The sequence below is a fragment of the Thamnophis sirtalis genome, unplaced genomic scaffold, assembly GCF_051295495.1.
Source record: "Thamnophis sirtalis isolate CommonGarterSnake01/CBP01778 unplaced genomic scaffold, rThaSir2_p1.2 scaffold_5, whole genome shotgun sequence".
NCBI lineage: Eukaryota > Metazoa > Chordata > Lepidosauria > Squamata > Natricidae > Thamnophis > Thamnophis sirtalis.
In genome coordinates, this window is record NW_028261385.1 from 55555264 (window position 1) to 55570989 (window position 15726).

Below are 15726 nucleotides of genomic sequence, written 5' to 3' on the forward strand. Positions count from 1 at the left end.
TGTGTTATTGCTATTATCCCTTTCTAAACTTCTGGAAATATGGCATCATAAGACAATAAAAGGTAAAGGTGTGCTACTCATTTCCAGCTCTAGGGGGTGGTGCTCATGTCCGTTTCTAAGCTGAGGAGTCAGTGTTGTCCAAAGACGTCTCCGTGGTCATGTGGCCGGCATGACTAAATGCTGAAGCTGGGAGAAGAAATGGGAGCTCACTCCATTATGCAGTGCTAGGGATTCAAATCGCTGAACTGCCAACCTTCTGATTGACAAGCTCAGAATCTTAGCCACTGAGCCACCATGACCCATAAGACAATAACTATACCTAAATAAGTAACAATGTCAATAAAATAAATAAAATGCTAGTGTTTTAATTTTACTTATTTTTTACATAACTAAATCTAAATCTTTCTAAAAGTATTTACCTAAAATATCCCATTAGAATGGATTTTCAAGAAATGTCTAAAACCTAAAATCATATTTATGAGAAAAATCCATATATAGTTTACTTTAAAAAGAAAGAAAAGACTAATTCATAGGCATACACACAGACACACACACAAATAATGTTATGTAATTCAATTATTTTTTAAAATTAGTCCTTTTTAACAGTAGGAAAAAGGGAAAATAAAATTAAATCCCTGGCAGTAAAATCTTTGTTTAAATACAGAAAAAGAGATCACTTCTCCAAAGTATTGTATAGCTAACAGCAAAAGAAAGACTTTCAAGGATTATAGCATCAGTTCTAATGCTTGAAACAGTTGTCATTTACTGGAAAAATGATTTTTTTTAAAGGATTTATATAGAAAGCTTGCTGTTTTATTAAACATAAATCTTATTGGAAAGAACCAATAGATTGATGTTTCTTCTTGATTTTGTGCCTGTTTTTTTAGTAATGTCTAAGACATACCAAGATACTGATCTGCTATTTGAGTATGAAAGTAACAGAGTTTTTTTCAGATTTGTAAAAATATGGGAGGAGAATGCAGATTCTGTCTTGATGTCACATGACATGGTCTAATCAATCAGCGCTGGTTTCTGATACAAACTTTATCCTCAGGCCTTTGTTATGGCTGACTGGAAAGGTTTGGGCACATTGCCATAGACATTTCACCAAGCAAATGAGCAGTGAATGGATTTTATTTAAATGTCATGCTACCTTGCAAGATAGTTATATAGTTAATTAGAATTGGGTACCTGTTTGGCTTTCTCAGATGAGATCCAATCTTCACTAAATGTGAATCATTATTATCCTTGCCTTCAAAATTAAAATTATGTGTTCCTAATTATTCTTCTGATATCTCTGAATATCTCTTTTAAATATTGTTAATGAAAGCTAAAATAAGGGTCATATTTTAAAATAAAATATATAATCTAGCACATGATACTTGACCACTTAATGTTAAATATGGAAATGGTAATAATGTATGAAGCAGAAAAACCTAGATATCGCTTCCGTGTTGCTGGCAACTCTATAAACTTATTTAGTATAAAGTACACTGTTTTCGTTTCTTTAGTTTTGACTTATAAGCATATAAGTTCATCCTCATTTTGTGTTTGTTGAGTCACATCATTCCAAATGAATGCCGAATAAGTGTACTTGCTTTCTACTAAATGACTGTCTACCATGAGGGAAATGGAGAAATACATTTCACAATTTTTTAAAAAAATGCAAGTCTTTCAAAAGTTTCTGAAGTTTTTACATTCCAAATAAGAATGGGACAATTCACAGCAGCCTACTCACCCCAGCCAATGGATCCCAGTTAACTTCCCTGGCCAACTCACCACAGGACCACTCACCGTGGGATATTTCAATGCGAGTAACTCAAGAGAGGCACAAGTAGAATTGCAGTTCACCCCAGTTTTGAGGACTTCTAACTTGATATGGTTCAAAACCAAAGCAAGACAAGGCTTGCTGCAATTCACTTGACCCTCTCTTGAGTTATCCTGTGGTGAGTTGTTCCTCCGCAAAATGGCCAGGTCTGATCGGCTGGGGTGAGTTAGCTATGACCCTTCCAAATTACTTTACATTACACTATAAACTATTTTACATGGTCTGTAGTTTTAAAAAGCAAGTAAAGAATTATTTACACCATTCTGTGTACAGGTAGTCCTCAAGTTACATTTAGTCATTTAGTGACCATTCAAAGTTACAACAGCAGTGAAAAAAGTGAGTTATGACTGTTTTTCACACCTATGACTGTTGCAGTATCCCCATGGTCACATGATCAAAATTCATATGCTTGGCAACTGATTCATATTTGTGACAGTTGCAGTGTCCAGGGACATCTGATTACTTTTTATGACCTTGTAGCAAAGTCAGTGGGGAGTCCAGATTTGTTTAACAATCATGTTACTGGATGAACAACTGCAGTAATTTGCTTAACAACTGCAGCAAGAAAGGTTGCAAAATGGGACAAAACTCACTTAACAACTATCTCACTTAGCAACAGAAATGTTGGGGTCAACTGTGGTTGTAAGTTGAGGATTACCTGTCCATCTATCAAGTAAAAAAATACTGCCTAAATAAAATTGGGGGGGGGTAACTTTTAAATTTAACTTTTTCCTCATGTCATTGATAAAAGTGTTAAAGAAAAGTATTGCCAAATTTCAGTGACTCCAGTTTAGTCAGACACCAGTAAATTCCTAGTTATGAATTCCAAAGCCCTGGCAATCTTTTCCTTAAAATTCTAATCTCACAGTTTACACCAGTGGTAGTCAACCTGGTTCCTACCGCCCACCAGCTTTCATGGTGGGCAGTAGGGGTTTTATGAGTCCCCTTTGGGGAAAAGGGCGGCATAGAAATATAATAAATTCAATTCAAATTCAATTCAATTTGTCTGATACTGAAGCACTTTCCTTTTTTAAAATTTAATTGACTTTTTTAAAAAAATCATAGCATTATTTAAAAACATTTTCATTAGGTTTTCATAAAATCACCATTACTGTGGAACCGATGGGCAATTAGAAAATTTTACTACTAACAGAGATACAATAGTAGGCGGTAGGTATAAAAAGGTTGACTACCCCTGGTTTACACCAACATCACTGCTAGTAATAAATAATATATATATATAATGCAGGCAACTTTCAGAGGGTTCAATAAAATGATCAAAGTGCTGTCACAAGGATTAGAAGCAATTTGTAAAACAGAGATCTCCTTTGTGTATGTTGGCATTTGTATATGTATGTTCTCTGAGTGCAGCTCTTAAATTATAAATGAGCAGGGCCCTTTTTAAAGGGGTGTTTACTAAAACAATTGTGCCTTCTTTAGTACCTTGATGGACAGCTTTTTTAGGAACAAAAAGAGTGTAACAATGTAATATTTCTTCCAGGCAGACAGTAGAGCGTGTGGGTTTACAGAACCAACTCCAGGAGCTTCTAGCAACTCAGAGGGCAGATGGAAAATCACAGTCAACATCTTCAAGGTAACTAGGTTTATAAAAGTGGGATTCAGTTTCTGAATAGATATTTCTCATAATTACTACACAACTAAATTATGCTTCAACTAAAATTTTAATCTGAGTTCTTAAAAACTATAACAGAAATATACAATAGAAATTCATATTGAAGGAAAAAGAAAGAGTTTCTGATATGTCAAATGCAAAACTATGATTATTTTGCTTCTACAGAAATTCATAATAGAAAAGGAAAACTTGAGAAAAAGACTTTCTCAACATTAATTGTAATCTCAATAGTAATTTCTCCAGTATCATGTATCTGTAGCATACATAAAGTTTTGAGAAGATCCAAGCTACTAAACTGAATCTAAATCCACATTATTTGGTTCTGTAGTGAATGCAGTTAGTCTGGTGAGATTAATGTCAGGTGCAACGAATCAGAAAACTAATTAACCACAGCAGTATGTCTATTTCTATTCATCTATTTACAAAAGCCTCACCAGACTAACTGCAATCACTATAGAACAACCAGATAAGCACTTCAGGGTTAGGAAGTTCTGCTCACCATCACTTCTTACCCTTCATGGATTGTAGGTTAGCCAGCTTCCTAACTCCCACCCACACACACACACACTTCAACTGCAGATTCCAGCATACCAATGTAGTTACCATCTAAAGTGTAAATTTTAACATTCTAGCTGAATTCTGGTCATTGCTAAGAATTCTGACCTGATACTTGATCTGCCCATCTGGAGGCACTCCATGCCAAAATGGAGACGGCTGCTTCAGATCACTTTTTAACGTCTTCATCTAAACTTCCTCAAAATGTTCAGAAGCATTCTGTAAATATGTAAAAATGGAGTGGAAATCAGTCATGCTATTCTACTCATATTAAATTTGAATATAACGGTGAGAAGAATATTTATAGATATCCTGCTCCTTTCCCCCTTCCCAATGTCTTTTCCAGTGTTAACATAAGGGCTATCAACTGAATTGTAAATTCTGAGGCATAGTCATTGCTGTCTTTGCTGGTGATGATGTTAGTATTGTGGTTGATATTAATAATATTATTACTATTCCCATGAAGTCAAAACTATGCTGATTATAATCAAGTATAATATTAGATTTTAATTCACAAGCTATGAACATCTAATATAAATGTTTATTAGAAAATTATTCTATAGGAGATTAGCAAAAACTGGAAATAATAGATCCTAGCTTGCAAATAGACTTACATTCTTAAATGTAGCATAAATGTGCAAGTCCATAATATATTCTAAGTGGATGAGGTCAAAAATAGAAGGCAATAGGGATGCATAGGAAAGGGGAGGAAAATGTAATGGAAACATCCATGTTGTGTCTGTATAATTTTGATTCTGACCTTCTGTACTATTTTTTTTTCTTTGTCCACTGAAGTTCACCATCATCACCCATTTCTGGCAAACCTCAGTGGAAACAATCTGATACAGATGATGTGACTCCATCAAAAAGTAAACTGAACACTCATGATGGGATTCAGATTCATGGAAGTGCAGGAACTCATCACCCTACTCGGCCGAAGTTGAAAGAGGAGGAATCTGACAAAATCCTGCGCCAGTTGCTGGGGAAAGAAATCTCTGAGAATGTCTGCATGCAGGAAAAACTGTCCTTAGAATTTCAGGATGTTCAAGCTTCCAAGAATACAAAGAAGGTGCCGTTGGAGAAAAAGGAACTGAAATTAGCAAGACTGAAGCATCTAATGCAGAGGTCCCTCAGTGAATCTGACACAGATTCAAATAATTCTGAAGACCAAAAGAACACACCTGTGAAAAGAATTGATAAGCCCAGGCCACGGCCTATAGTGGAAAATACTGAAAGCACTGAGAATTTGCATCTCATGATTAAGAAACATGCTTTGGCATCCGGACGCCGGTTTCCTTTTGGAATTAAAACCTCAAAATCAGTGGATGGTCACAGCCCTTCTCCCACTTCCGAAAGCAGTGATCCTGATAATGAATCCCACTATCAGACTGGAACCGTGTCTCAAAGCCAGGTTGGGGGAGACCCCAATCACGCCAATTCTGATACCACGATTGCTCCCAAAATAGCCACGAGTCCCAAGAGTGCCCTCAAGTCTCCCTCTTCAAAACGCAGGACTGCTCAGAATTCAAAACTCAGGGTGACATTTGAGGAGCCCGTGGTACAGTTAGAGCAAACAGAGATTGGTTTAAATGGAGAGAAGGACAAAGAGCAGAATAAATCTCTTCCACGGCCAATACCTAATGCTGACACTGGGGACCAGCAGAAACGTCCATTTGGAACATTTCGATCCATAATGGAGACACTGAGTGGCAATCAGAACAATAATAATAATTATCACTCTTCCAGTTTAATCAAGACCTCATCACCCTTTACCTCATTAGGAAGAAAAGCCACAGATAGCAAGGGAAATTCAGCAACTTCTACAAAAGGAAAAAATAAACCAGTGAGTTATTATAAAAGGTTGAGGGAATCCTTGTGCTTTCATCAATAATTTATGCCAAAAATGAATGCCCAGAATAATGATATATGCATTGCAGGGTTAAATTAATATCAGCTCATCACTGGGGAAACTTAGGGGAGGTAAATGATGATGTGGTAACATCTGGAAGGAGGCAAGGAAAAATTGGAAAGGGTGTAACCCAAAGATTTCTTATTCAGCTTTTTTCAAAATATGGATCATAATGCAAACTTTTTTATTTGCTTGGATGAAGTGATGACAGTAAAAGCCAGCTTGCATTCTCTAGTGCACAGAAGAAATATCAGAGTGTTTTGTTTTATATATAGGTCAGAGATGAAAGGAATATCTCATCATTTTGCTTTGGTATGAATTCAGACTACGAATAGTTTTTATGTAGATGGTTCTTAAAATCCAAACCTCTCAGCAAAAGATAAAATATTCTATATTTCTTATATGCAGAGGGAGAGAGATGATTGGATAAGAGGAATAAATATTTTATTTGGAATACATTATAGAAATATTATTAGGGAGGCATATCCATGCAATGCTGTTAAAACCAGAAATAGGAATACAGCCATGTGAAAAAAAAATCTAAACTATAAATACATGAAGCACCAGGGGAGCCAAGCATGGTGTTACATTCTGTTTCCCTTACCTAAATGCTGTGCTTGGCAGCTATTATAATGTGTTAAAACATTCATATGGACTGACATGTTCCAGCTTTGAATGATTTTCTGTTCTATACAAGTGCAAACCTTTCTATTTCAGCATTTATGCTAGGGGAGCAAAAAAAAACCATATCCCAGTTATGAAGCACACTGACTTACTTAAGACATTACTAGCTATTGTATAGAATTATTTAAAAGAGTTTACTTATGTTGAACATTGTGTATGAGCGTAAAGCAACTGAAATGTGATTGGCTTACAAAGAGATAGGTGATGGACAAGAATAGGGTAGGTATAAAGCATTGGGTAATGCTGCACCAGAAGTGAAGCAAAAGGATCAGAATTAGGAAGCTAAATTTCAACCTTTATTTATAAGAATGATGACTACCAGAGAAAACACTCAGATTATGGGATTTGTGGAGCACATAATTTGCTTCTAGAGATCCAAAGAAAGGGGAAACACTTCCAAATAAAATTCTGCCACAGAGATGAAAGTTATGGAAGAAAGAAAATAGTGGTATAAAAAAAAGTTTTGTCTAAGGTGCTGACAGAGGTGCCAATACTATAGGGTAGATTCATTTTGCCAGCATTCTTTCCCAGATCCCAAATCCCAATCCACTGAAAATGATAGGAAAAAAGAAAACTGTTCAGTCTATATATTGGGGGGGGGGGGGGTAGGTGGAAGAGAGGGTTGATTTTAAGTAGGAAAATGGTTGGTGCCTAAGGCACCCTTTTCTCCATTTAAAACAGCAATGTTCCAAAAATCTCATGTCCATTTGAGGTATTAGCTCCATCCATTGGCATGCAGATCAAATAATATTTGACCCAACAGAAGCTGCATATTCCTGATCAGGAGATTTGGGAGGCAGCTTTGATAAAATAACTGAGTGGATCACATTTTACAGTCCCATTCCAAGAAAAAGCAAGAATTATATTGATAATTATATTATATTGATATAAAGAAAGTGTGTGCCAAAAGGACATCCTGATCTAAGGTGCAATAGATACAGCTCTCCCTTCCATCTACGACTCTAGTTAGACACTGAAGATTCTGCATGCTTTTTTTTTCTTTCTTCCATTCAATTATGTCCAATTCTTGGGGAACAACCTGGACAAGTCCCTGCTCTTTTCTTGGCAATTTTTTTCCCATTACCTCCTTCCTAGAGCTGAGAGAAATTGACTAGTCCAAAGTCACCCAGCTAACTTTGTAGCCAAGATGGGACTGGAACTCACCATCTCCTGCTCCCTAGCCTGATGCCTTAACCACCACACCAAACTGGCTCTCTAGCTGCATGCCTATTTCAATGCCAAATTATAATATAGATGTTCAGGCCATTTGTTGATAGGCTTACCTTTTTAATAGCTGTCTGTATATTGTGCATGTGAGAAGCTTGCTGCATGGCCCTTCAACTGACAAATGCATTGCCCTTCCTTAGGCTCTTTGTTCCAGCTACATCAGTTTTTCCACTCGCATGCAGATTGAAGACCACCTCGATAACAATGCATGGTATGTCCTGATGTAGACTGAAAACATTTTTATTGCTTTTTATTATTTTCTCATTGCATCTACAACTTATAACTGTTCACAACTTGAGCTACTGCAACAATTAATGATAACTGTAAAAGAAAAGAAAATTTTGATCTGATAAGTATAAGTATAATCTTTATTGTCATTGTACTTAAATACAACGAAATTGGTCTGATAAAAATATATCATAAACTCTTAAAAACCATTGCTAGTATTCATAGCTGAACTAGCTTAATGGTTCCATGGCACAATGTGCATAAAAAACACTAGTACTCATAAATTCAAAAATGCCCTTTAGTTCAGTTTGGCATTGTGTAGCCTCTTGAATAGAAGTCAAACAGCAGATGAGGATGGAAATTAAATTTCCTCTTATGCATAGGCCAAGTCATTCCACTTATATTCAGAGAAAGTGTGCCTCATGCTCTATTGGCTCATGTCTTTCTAACTTGTCTTTGAACTCTGATTTTCTAATGCAAAAATAATGTTAAGTAGGCCAAAATTAAAGTGTTTTTCTCTTTTCATAAATGTAAATATATTTGGTTGGAACCAGACTTGCATTTCTGTGAATGAATGAATGAATGAATGAATGAAATACTACTTCTGTTTGGAGAGAGAATCAAAGAAACGTTTTCTGCTGGTAAACAATTTTTGCCAAATATCTTTTCTCCTTGCAGCCATCAGCCCTTCCTCTCACATGGTTTTGGAAAGTTTCTCAATTCTCCAGAGTAGTAACTATATAAATAGGCTTATTGTTGTAATCACAAGTCATAACAATGTAGCATAGCGTACAATACAAGAAGACAAAATAAGAAAAATGATAAAAAGAATGCTAGATATAAGAAAATCAGTTCAAAATAAAACCAGGACTACAGTTAGGAACTTTAAAAATGCCTTCATATTTTTAAATGCCAACAAAATAAAACAAGCAACTTAACCACTATCAGTTAAAAATATCTGCAAGAATTTGGATGTTCAAAGACGGAGCCCTTGAGTTCCTCTACCACCATTAATTTGACCCTGATTTTATCATCAATGGGACAGGGGAGGAGATTATGAGAATGATCTCTGCTTGACTGGTACCCCAAGGGCAGAAAAAAGCACATATGTTTTTGTAGGAATTGTACCAGGATGAAAATTTAGATGACTGTACTGCCAGAGTGTATATATTGGCATCCTTTTCAAGATGCCTACCTCTATTCCAAGAACTACCATATTTTTCAGAGTATAAGATGTTCCTTCCCCCCCTAAAAGAGCTTGGAAATGTTGGTGCATTTTATATACCAAATACAGCCATTTTTGGCCTCCCAAAGCCCCGCCCCCTGCATCCCATTTTTTTGAAAAACTGTCCCTTTTTTGCAAAAAGAGGGCTTTTTGCCTTCCCTCAGTCCCCAGCAACCCTCTGCAGGCTTCAGCAGGGCTGGGGCAAGGCAAAAATGCCCCCATTTTGTGAAAAATGGGTGAAAATGGGTCATTTTTCACAAAAACAGAGGCTTTTTTGCCTTTCCTCAGCCCCCAGCAGCCCTCTGTAAGCTTCAGCAGGGTTGGGGCAAGGCAGAAATGGGGGCATTTCTTGCAGAGTGCTGCAGGGAGCTGAAGGAAGGCAAAAACTTCTTTTCTTACTTACCACTTCGAAATCTTGGTGCATCTTATACACTGGTGTGTCTTATAGTCCAAAAAATATGGTATGTTCCCCCAGAGATCTTTTGGAGTAGTTTTTTAAGGCTACCATAAAAGCAACAAAAAGGCTCCCACAACCCCCTTCCTCTTACATTTTAAAATTCCACTTACTACAGGTCTGAATCGAACTCAAAATTTCATTTTTTACTGGCCACTCGTTTGGAAAAGATGTGAGCTATAAAGTTGTCCATAAGGTTCAATGCAGCACCAATTTTATAGTTGCTCATATTCTTGGAACTCAGTTATTTTAGCAGCTTATCACCCAATGTAACAAAGAAGTTGGCAATGGTAAAACAAGAATGGCAATAACATTAAAAGTTAAATAATTTTAGTAACAGATTTGGAGGTAGATGTCTTTATTTATGAAATGCATTATAGCTTTTTAAATTCCATACATCCTATATGCCTTTTTTAGAGAAAAAAAAGTATATGCAACTTTAGGGTAGATAGATGATGGATGAATGGATGGATGGATGGATGGATGGATGGATGGATGGATGGATGGATGGATGGATAGATACCTATATCTATTTACCTACCTATCATGTTTTATCTGTGATGAGTATTTTAATTACATTTCTCATGAAAGCTATTATATTACTTTTATTACCTTTGTACTTACTGCATAATGAATCATAATGAATCTACAACTTTGTTGCCCTCAAAGTTAGTCATTTTTAGAAATGAATACTCCTTTTTTCATTAGATATTTGTGCTCAGATTACCAATATCCATTAGTAATCTGAACACATTATTATCAGCAAGCAAACTTGGTATGAATTACTTGTAGGAAAGAAGGAAGGCTACACATGGCTACAATTTGTAGCGGGCACGATATTAACTTTGTGCTTAAATAAATGCTGCTGTGAACTATAGCATCTTTACAGAAGCTGTTATTTTTGCATTACTTCACCACCACTTCCATTGAAGACAGTAGCAATCTTTTAATATACATCATTAAACATTGGTGGGATTCTACCAGTTAGGGCCAGTTAGGATAAAGTGGTAGCTCCGATGATCAGCTGGGAGTGAACCAGTTCACTCCAACAATCTGGTGGGCTAGGCTGCCTGCCCCTGTGCTATACTGACCTATATCTCCTCAGCTGATTTGCACGGCAAAATGGATTGCCACACCTCAGCTGTGTTACTCCCCAGCAGTAATGCGAAAGGTAAGTATTCTTAAAACTGTGCATGGAGCAAAGCACATGATCACCGAACTGATTGTTAAACCAGCAGGATCCCACCACTGCCTTTAAAGGTGTAATTAAACAGATTACCGTATTTTTTGGAGTATAAGACATACCTTTTCACCTCAAAAAAGAGGCTGAAAATCTGGGTGCATCTTATACATTGAATACAGCATATTTTGCCTCCCGAAACCCCACCTCCTTCAACAAAATGGCCATGCATAGCCTTTAGGAGCCTTGCAGAGTGCTCCTTCGGGGCTGGGAGGGGCAGAAATGAGCAAAAAATGGACTGTTTTCTGCTCAATTTTGCCCCCCCCCCCCAGCACCCAGGAGCACTCTATAAGCCTCCTAAAGGCTATGCATGCTATTTTTTTTGACAGAAAATGGACCATTGTTTGCTGAATTTTGGGGTGGTCCACCCCCCCAGGAGCACTCTATAAGCTTCATAAAAGCTATTCATGCCCTTTAAAAAAAACAGGCCCATATTTGCGAAAAACAGGCCATTTTTGGAGGTGTGCAAAGTGCAAAAACTTTTTTTTAATTTGCCTCTTCAAAGCCTTGGTGTGTCTTATACTCTGGTGCATCTTATACTCTGAAAAATACAGTATATATGCAGAGTAGAGGATAAGACTGTCTCTGCTTTTCCCAATATATGAAACAACTTTTTCATTTTTCACTTCATCTGAGAGCAGCTTGTTCCCATCTCTTTAGAATTTAATGTGAGCCATAAGAACCAAGTTAGGTCAGAATTTTCACAAACGATTGCTTATAATTTGATGAGAAACACTGACTATACATTGGCTTAAATCTGAAACTTGCTATTCTATAAATGAAATGTAGCTTCTGTTTGCAGAAAGCATTTGGATCCAGTGAAAGTCCTTCCAGGAGAAAAAGAGGAAAATAGTTTTCTAAAGTATAGTATGGGACTTCAAACACTTCAAAAAGTGCTCCTAAGAACGTGATACTTTCCAGAACCTCATGGTAGTTGGCAGTGGGAGAGTTGGTAAAAATAGTATCACCACTGCTTTTGCGGTAGAACATCCTGTGAACAAAATAAAATTCATAGGTTGTGTTAATTCATCTCTCAGTTTCATAACTACCAATAATGGCTTATCCTAAAAATAGGGTAAATCTTAAGGAGAAAAAAGTGTGAAGAAAATTTTATTTTTGGTCTTTTGTCTGCAATCAATATAAGCAGGACCATAAAAAAGAGGGTTTTCTTAGTTAATATTACCATCCCAAAAGTGCTTGCAAGCATTATCCCAAATGTAATATGTGTGTCTATGGTGTGGCTTGGAATTACAGCAAACAAAATATTTGTGAGATAGAAAACATTTGAGCAAGGATGCCTTCTTAACTGGACAAGTTTAGATCATTGTGAAGATTAGCTTAGAAAATACACAATTGTTTTAAATATAGAACAAGCAATCATGCTGAGTATGAAGTGTTTTTCTTGGTCAGTTACTTGAGTAACCTACTATTTGAAAATGTAGTAAGAAACAAGACAAAACAACAGATTTGCTATATCCAACTCAAGCATTTCTGGGTTAAATTTCCAATTTGGGGTCTATGTACAAAACACTTTATATATAATCGGCACACAAAAAACCATAGTTTATCTAATAAATAGTTGTATTGTTCATTGTTAAAACACATACTTTGCTTGCATGAAATTCCAGAAAGGACTGTAAAAATCTTGGAATTAGTCCCGATGTATTGAAATAGAAAGAACAAGATGACCTACCCTAGAATACAACATTTTTCATAAACATTTTTTCAACAATGGAATGGACTGGCCTGAAAGTGTGAGCCTTCAAAGTTGTCAGTTAAAAATGATTGCAATGGGTTTTAGCTTCAATTATGCTATTTATCATATTTGCAAGGAGGGGTTATACAATATGCATGTTTATGTATGCATCCAAAACTTACAATAGCTATAAGGTTTTAAACAAATAACCCACAACTTCTTCTTTAAAATTGCCATCAAAATCACAGAACATGGAATAAAAAGATTAAACCATGGTTTCTGTGTGATGGATCTCACACACACACACACCCCAAAATCCTCACCACAGCTTTTATTTATCCCAAGAACTGATGTGTTACTATGCTGGATTTCTTGCATTACTCCCATAAAATAGCAGCATAGCCATCAGGGAACGTCTATATTGCATGTCCTCCTAGGCATATTTCTGTAGAAATGATAGGGATATTTCATTTATTAATACTTTGTTTTCATTTGGAAATTATCTTCAAACCCAAAAACCTGAAGCTACCTGGGGCCTTTTGTACCTAATCATTTATGAATTTGATGCAATTGTATGGAGGCTAAAAACTGAACAGAAAGACTTTATGAACTTCATTTGAACAGTAGTGACTACAATGTTTACAAAATTGCAGTGAATCAAACAGCATCATATTATTTCTTTTTGTTTATTGTTTATCTTCTTTTTGTACAATTCAAGGAAGGTTTACATAATGTTTCTTCCTATTTTCCTCAGAACAGAAATCTTGCAAAGTCAGTTGGGCTAAGAGAAAACAATTGAGCAATGGTTTCTGTGTCTAAGGGATGACAAGCACACACGTGCTTCCAATTTCTAATCCAGCACCTTAACCACCACATCAAACTATAGACTAGGGGTGTTCAACCTTAGCAGCTTTAGCAACTTCACAACTATAGCAGCTGGACAACTCTAGCAGGGTTGTGGTCCCCTGCTATAGACAATAGTAACTGACCACATAATCAGGCAATCGGTTAAAAGGAAAGTTAATTGAGATAATTGACAAGCATTGTTTAGATTGGGTTTTGAGAACAAAGAAAATGCTATATATAAGTTTCAGAGGTGAAATTCAGTTGTCTGCATGGTGCAGTTAGCAGTGCTATTGTTTAAAAAAAAACAGCAAGCTGCTTGTGGCAACTTTTTGTCACACCAATGTATTCATATTTAATTAGAAAATATGGAGAGCGAAATGGAAAGTGACAAGTTCATTACAGATTTTATGATGGTGCTATTATTTAAGATTGTTCTTTCTATTATCAATGAGGAAGGGAGCATGTGTTGAAAGTTGCCTACTGTGAAACAGTTGACCTAGCTAGTTTTCTGTCCAAATTGCAAACCGTAGAAGTACAGAGCACTGTGTAAAGTTACTGAATATTTCTGAAATATATCATGGAAGAGGTTTTAATTTTCTTTACTTACATATTCCCCATAGTTCCTCTATAAATGCAAATTCAATTCTTAATTAACAGCTATTTATACAGTGCAAAACCATTTTTGCAAATATATGTATAGTATACAGTTTTTTAATACTATGATTGTATTTGAATAATATAATCTTAATGATCTATGCATTGGGGGATAAACAGCATATTTTTACAATTAGTGTCTACTTAGGCAGAATAAAATTATTATGAAAAATTCTGCTTATTATTTGCATACTTTTTAATATCCACATGCATAATAGAAGAACCTCTCATATTCAAATTTAGTTCAGCATTGAAAGATCTGTTAACTCCACATAGTTTATCATTCTGCATATTATGATGTGTATGTGGAGGGGGGGATTTACTGGAATTTAAAATCATTTCTCATTTCCCAATTGTAGATATTTATTCCAGATTGCTTTGGTGGAAATAAATCAATTTTTATAAAAGTTGGATTTTCCCACAAGGTAATTGCCATAGTCCAAGTGAATTCACATACGGTATGCTGTAATTGTCTCTGACAGCAGGATGGATGGAGATTGGAATACAAATAATCTCTGTGGTATTTACTAGCTATAAGATTAAAATTTATCTACATATTTGATAGTCTACCAAATGTCTGTGCCAATCTAAGACTAATGCTACTTTTGGATTATGATTAACTACAGGTTATTTGATCATAAATGTTTCTCTTTTTTTCTCGCTAGGCATAACAGCTACAATGAAAAACCTCAGAGTTTTTACAGCAAAAACTGTTTTGAAGAACCAGAGCTTCAAGAATTGTTCCTTTGACTTAACATTTCATTGGATCTCATAGTCTTCCTCCAAACATGGCCTGAAATCTTCCCTCTTGGAACTCACCCATATGAGATACTAATTTCACCAGCAAAATAACAAACTTTTAGGATGCCTTAAATTTGTAGCCATTAGACAATATACAAAAATTAATCATGTATGTGTCTATGTCACTTTTTGTAAAGTGTTCTGTTTAAGGCAGGGATGAAAAAAGCCATGATTGGAAACCCAGTGATGCAAGGATCCTTCCAAATAATCATCTGACCTCCATTTTTTACATTATCTGTTGCATGGGTATAATGTAACGTGTCTGTATCTCTCTTTTTCAAAACCTACTTGTGACTGTTTTAAAAAAGGAAGAAGACGAAAGAAAGGCTCTAAGTACAGATTGATGCTGAGCCAAGGGCAATGGTTCCCTCCCTTCTTTTGGTCCCTATATTTTGTCACTCTTTCTGAATGTTTGTATAAAAGAAAATAAACCAGTATTAACCAAAACAAAGTGCATACATGATCAAATGTGTGTTCTGCTTCATTTCTTTTAATTATCTTTGTGATCCAATTCATTTTAAACACTTTGTGTCTTTTATTTAAATAATCATAGTTAAACTATGGTTAGGATGTTTTTATATTAAATCATTTTTATAGGGATGCTGATGTTTTGACCGCTGATCATCATTTTGTTTGATGCAGTTTTGGCCTCTGATCATCATCATCTTTACCATCATCAAAAACTATATAAATTAGAATGAGGATTTGTTCCACTAGTATTCAGACAGCTCATTGAAAAGTAGATA

At 35.8% G+C, this 15726-nt stretch overlaps 1 protein-coding gene across 5 annotated transcripts in view; it reads left to right on the forward strand.

The window, feature by feature from the left end:
- SNCAIP (synuclein alpha interacting protein) overlaps positions 1–15437 on the forward strand; it is a 107347-nt gene extending 91910 nt beyond the window's left edge. For 4 of the 5 annotated variants that reach the window (XM_087715843.1, XM_087715842.1, XM_014055987.2 and 1 more), the window contains 4 exons: positions 3330–3422; positions 4812–5859; positions 7977–8047; positions 14845–15437. In XM_087715843.1, coding sequence (XP_087571969.1) covers positions 3330–3422; positions 4812–5859; positions 7977–8047; positions 14845–14929 — 1297 coding nt within the window. In that variant the 3' untranslated portion in view covers positions 14930–15437. The remainder of the gene's footprint in view (positions 1–3329; positions 3423–4811; positions 5860–7976; positions 8048–14844) is intronic. The other variant, XM_014055988.2, reaches the window with a different exon arrangement.
- The last annotated feature ends 289 nt before the right edge of the window (positions 15438–15726 follow it).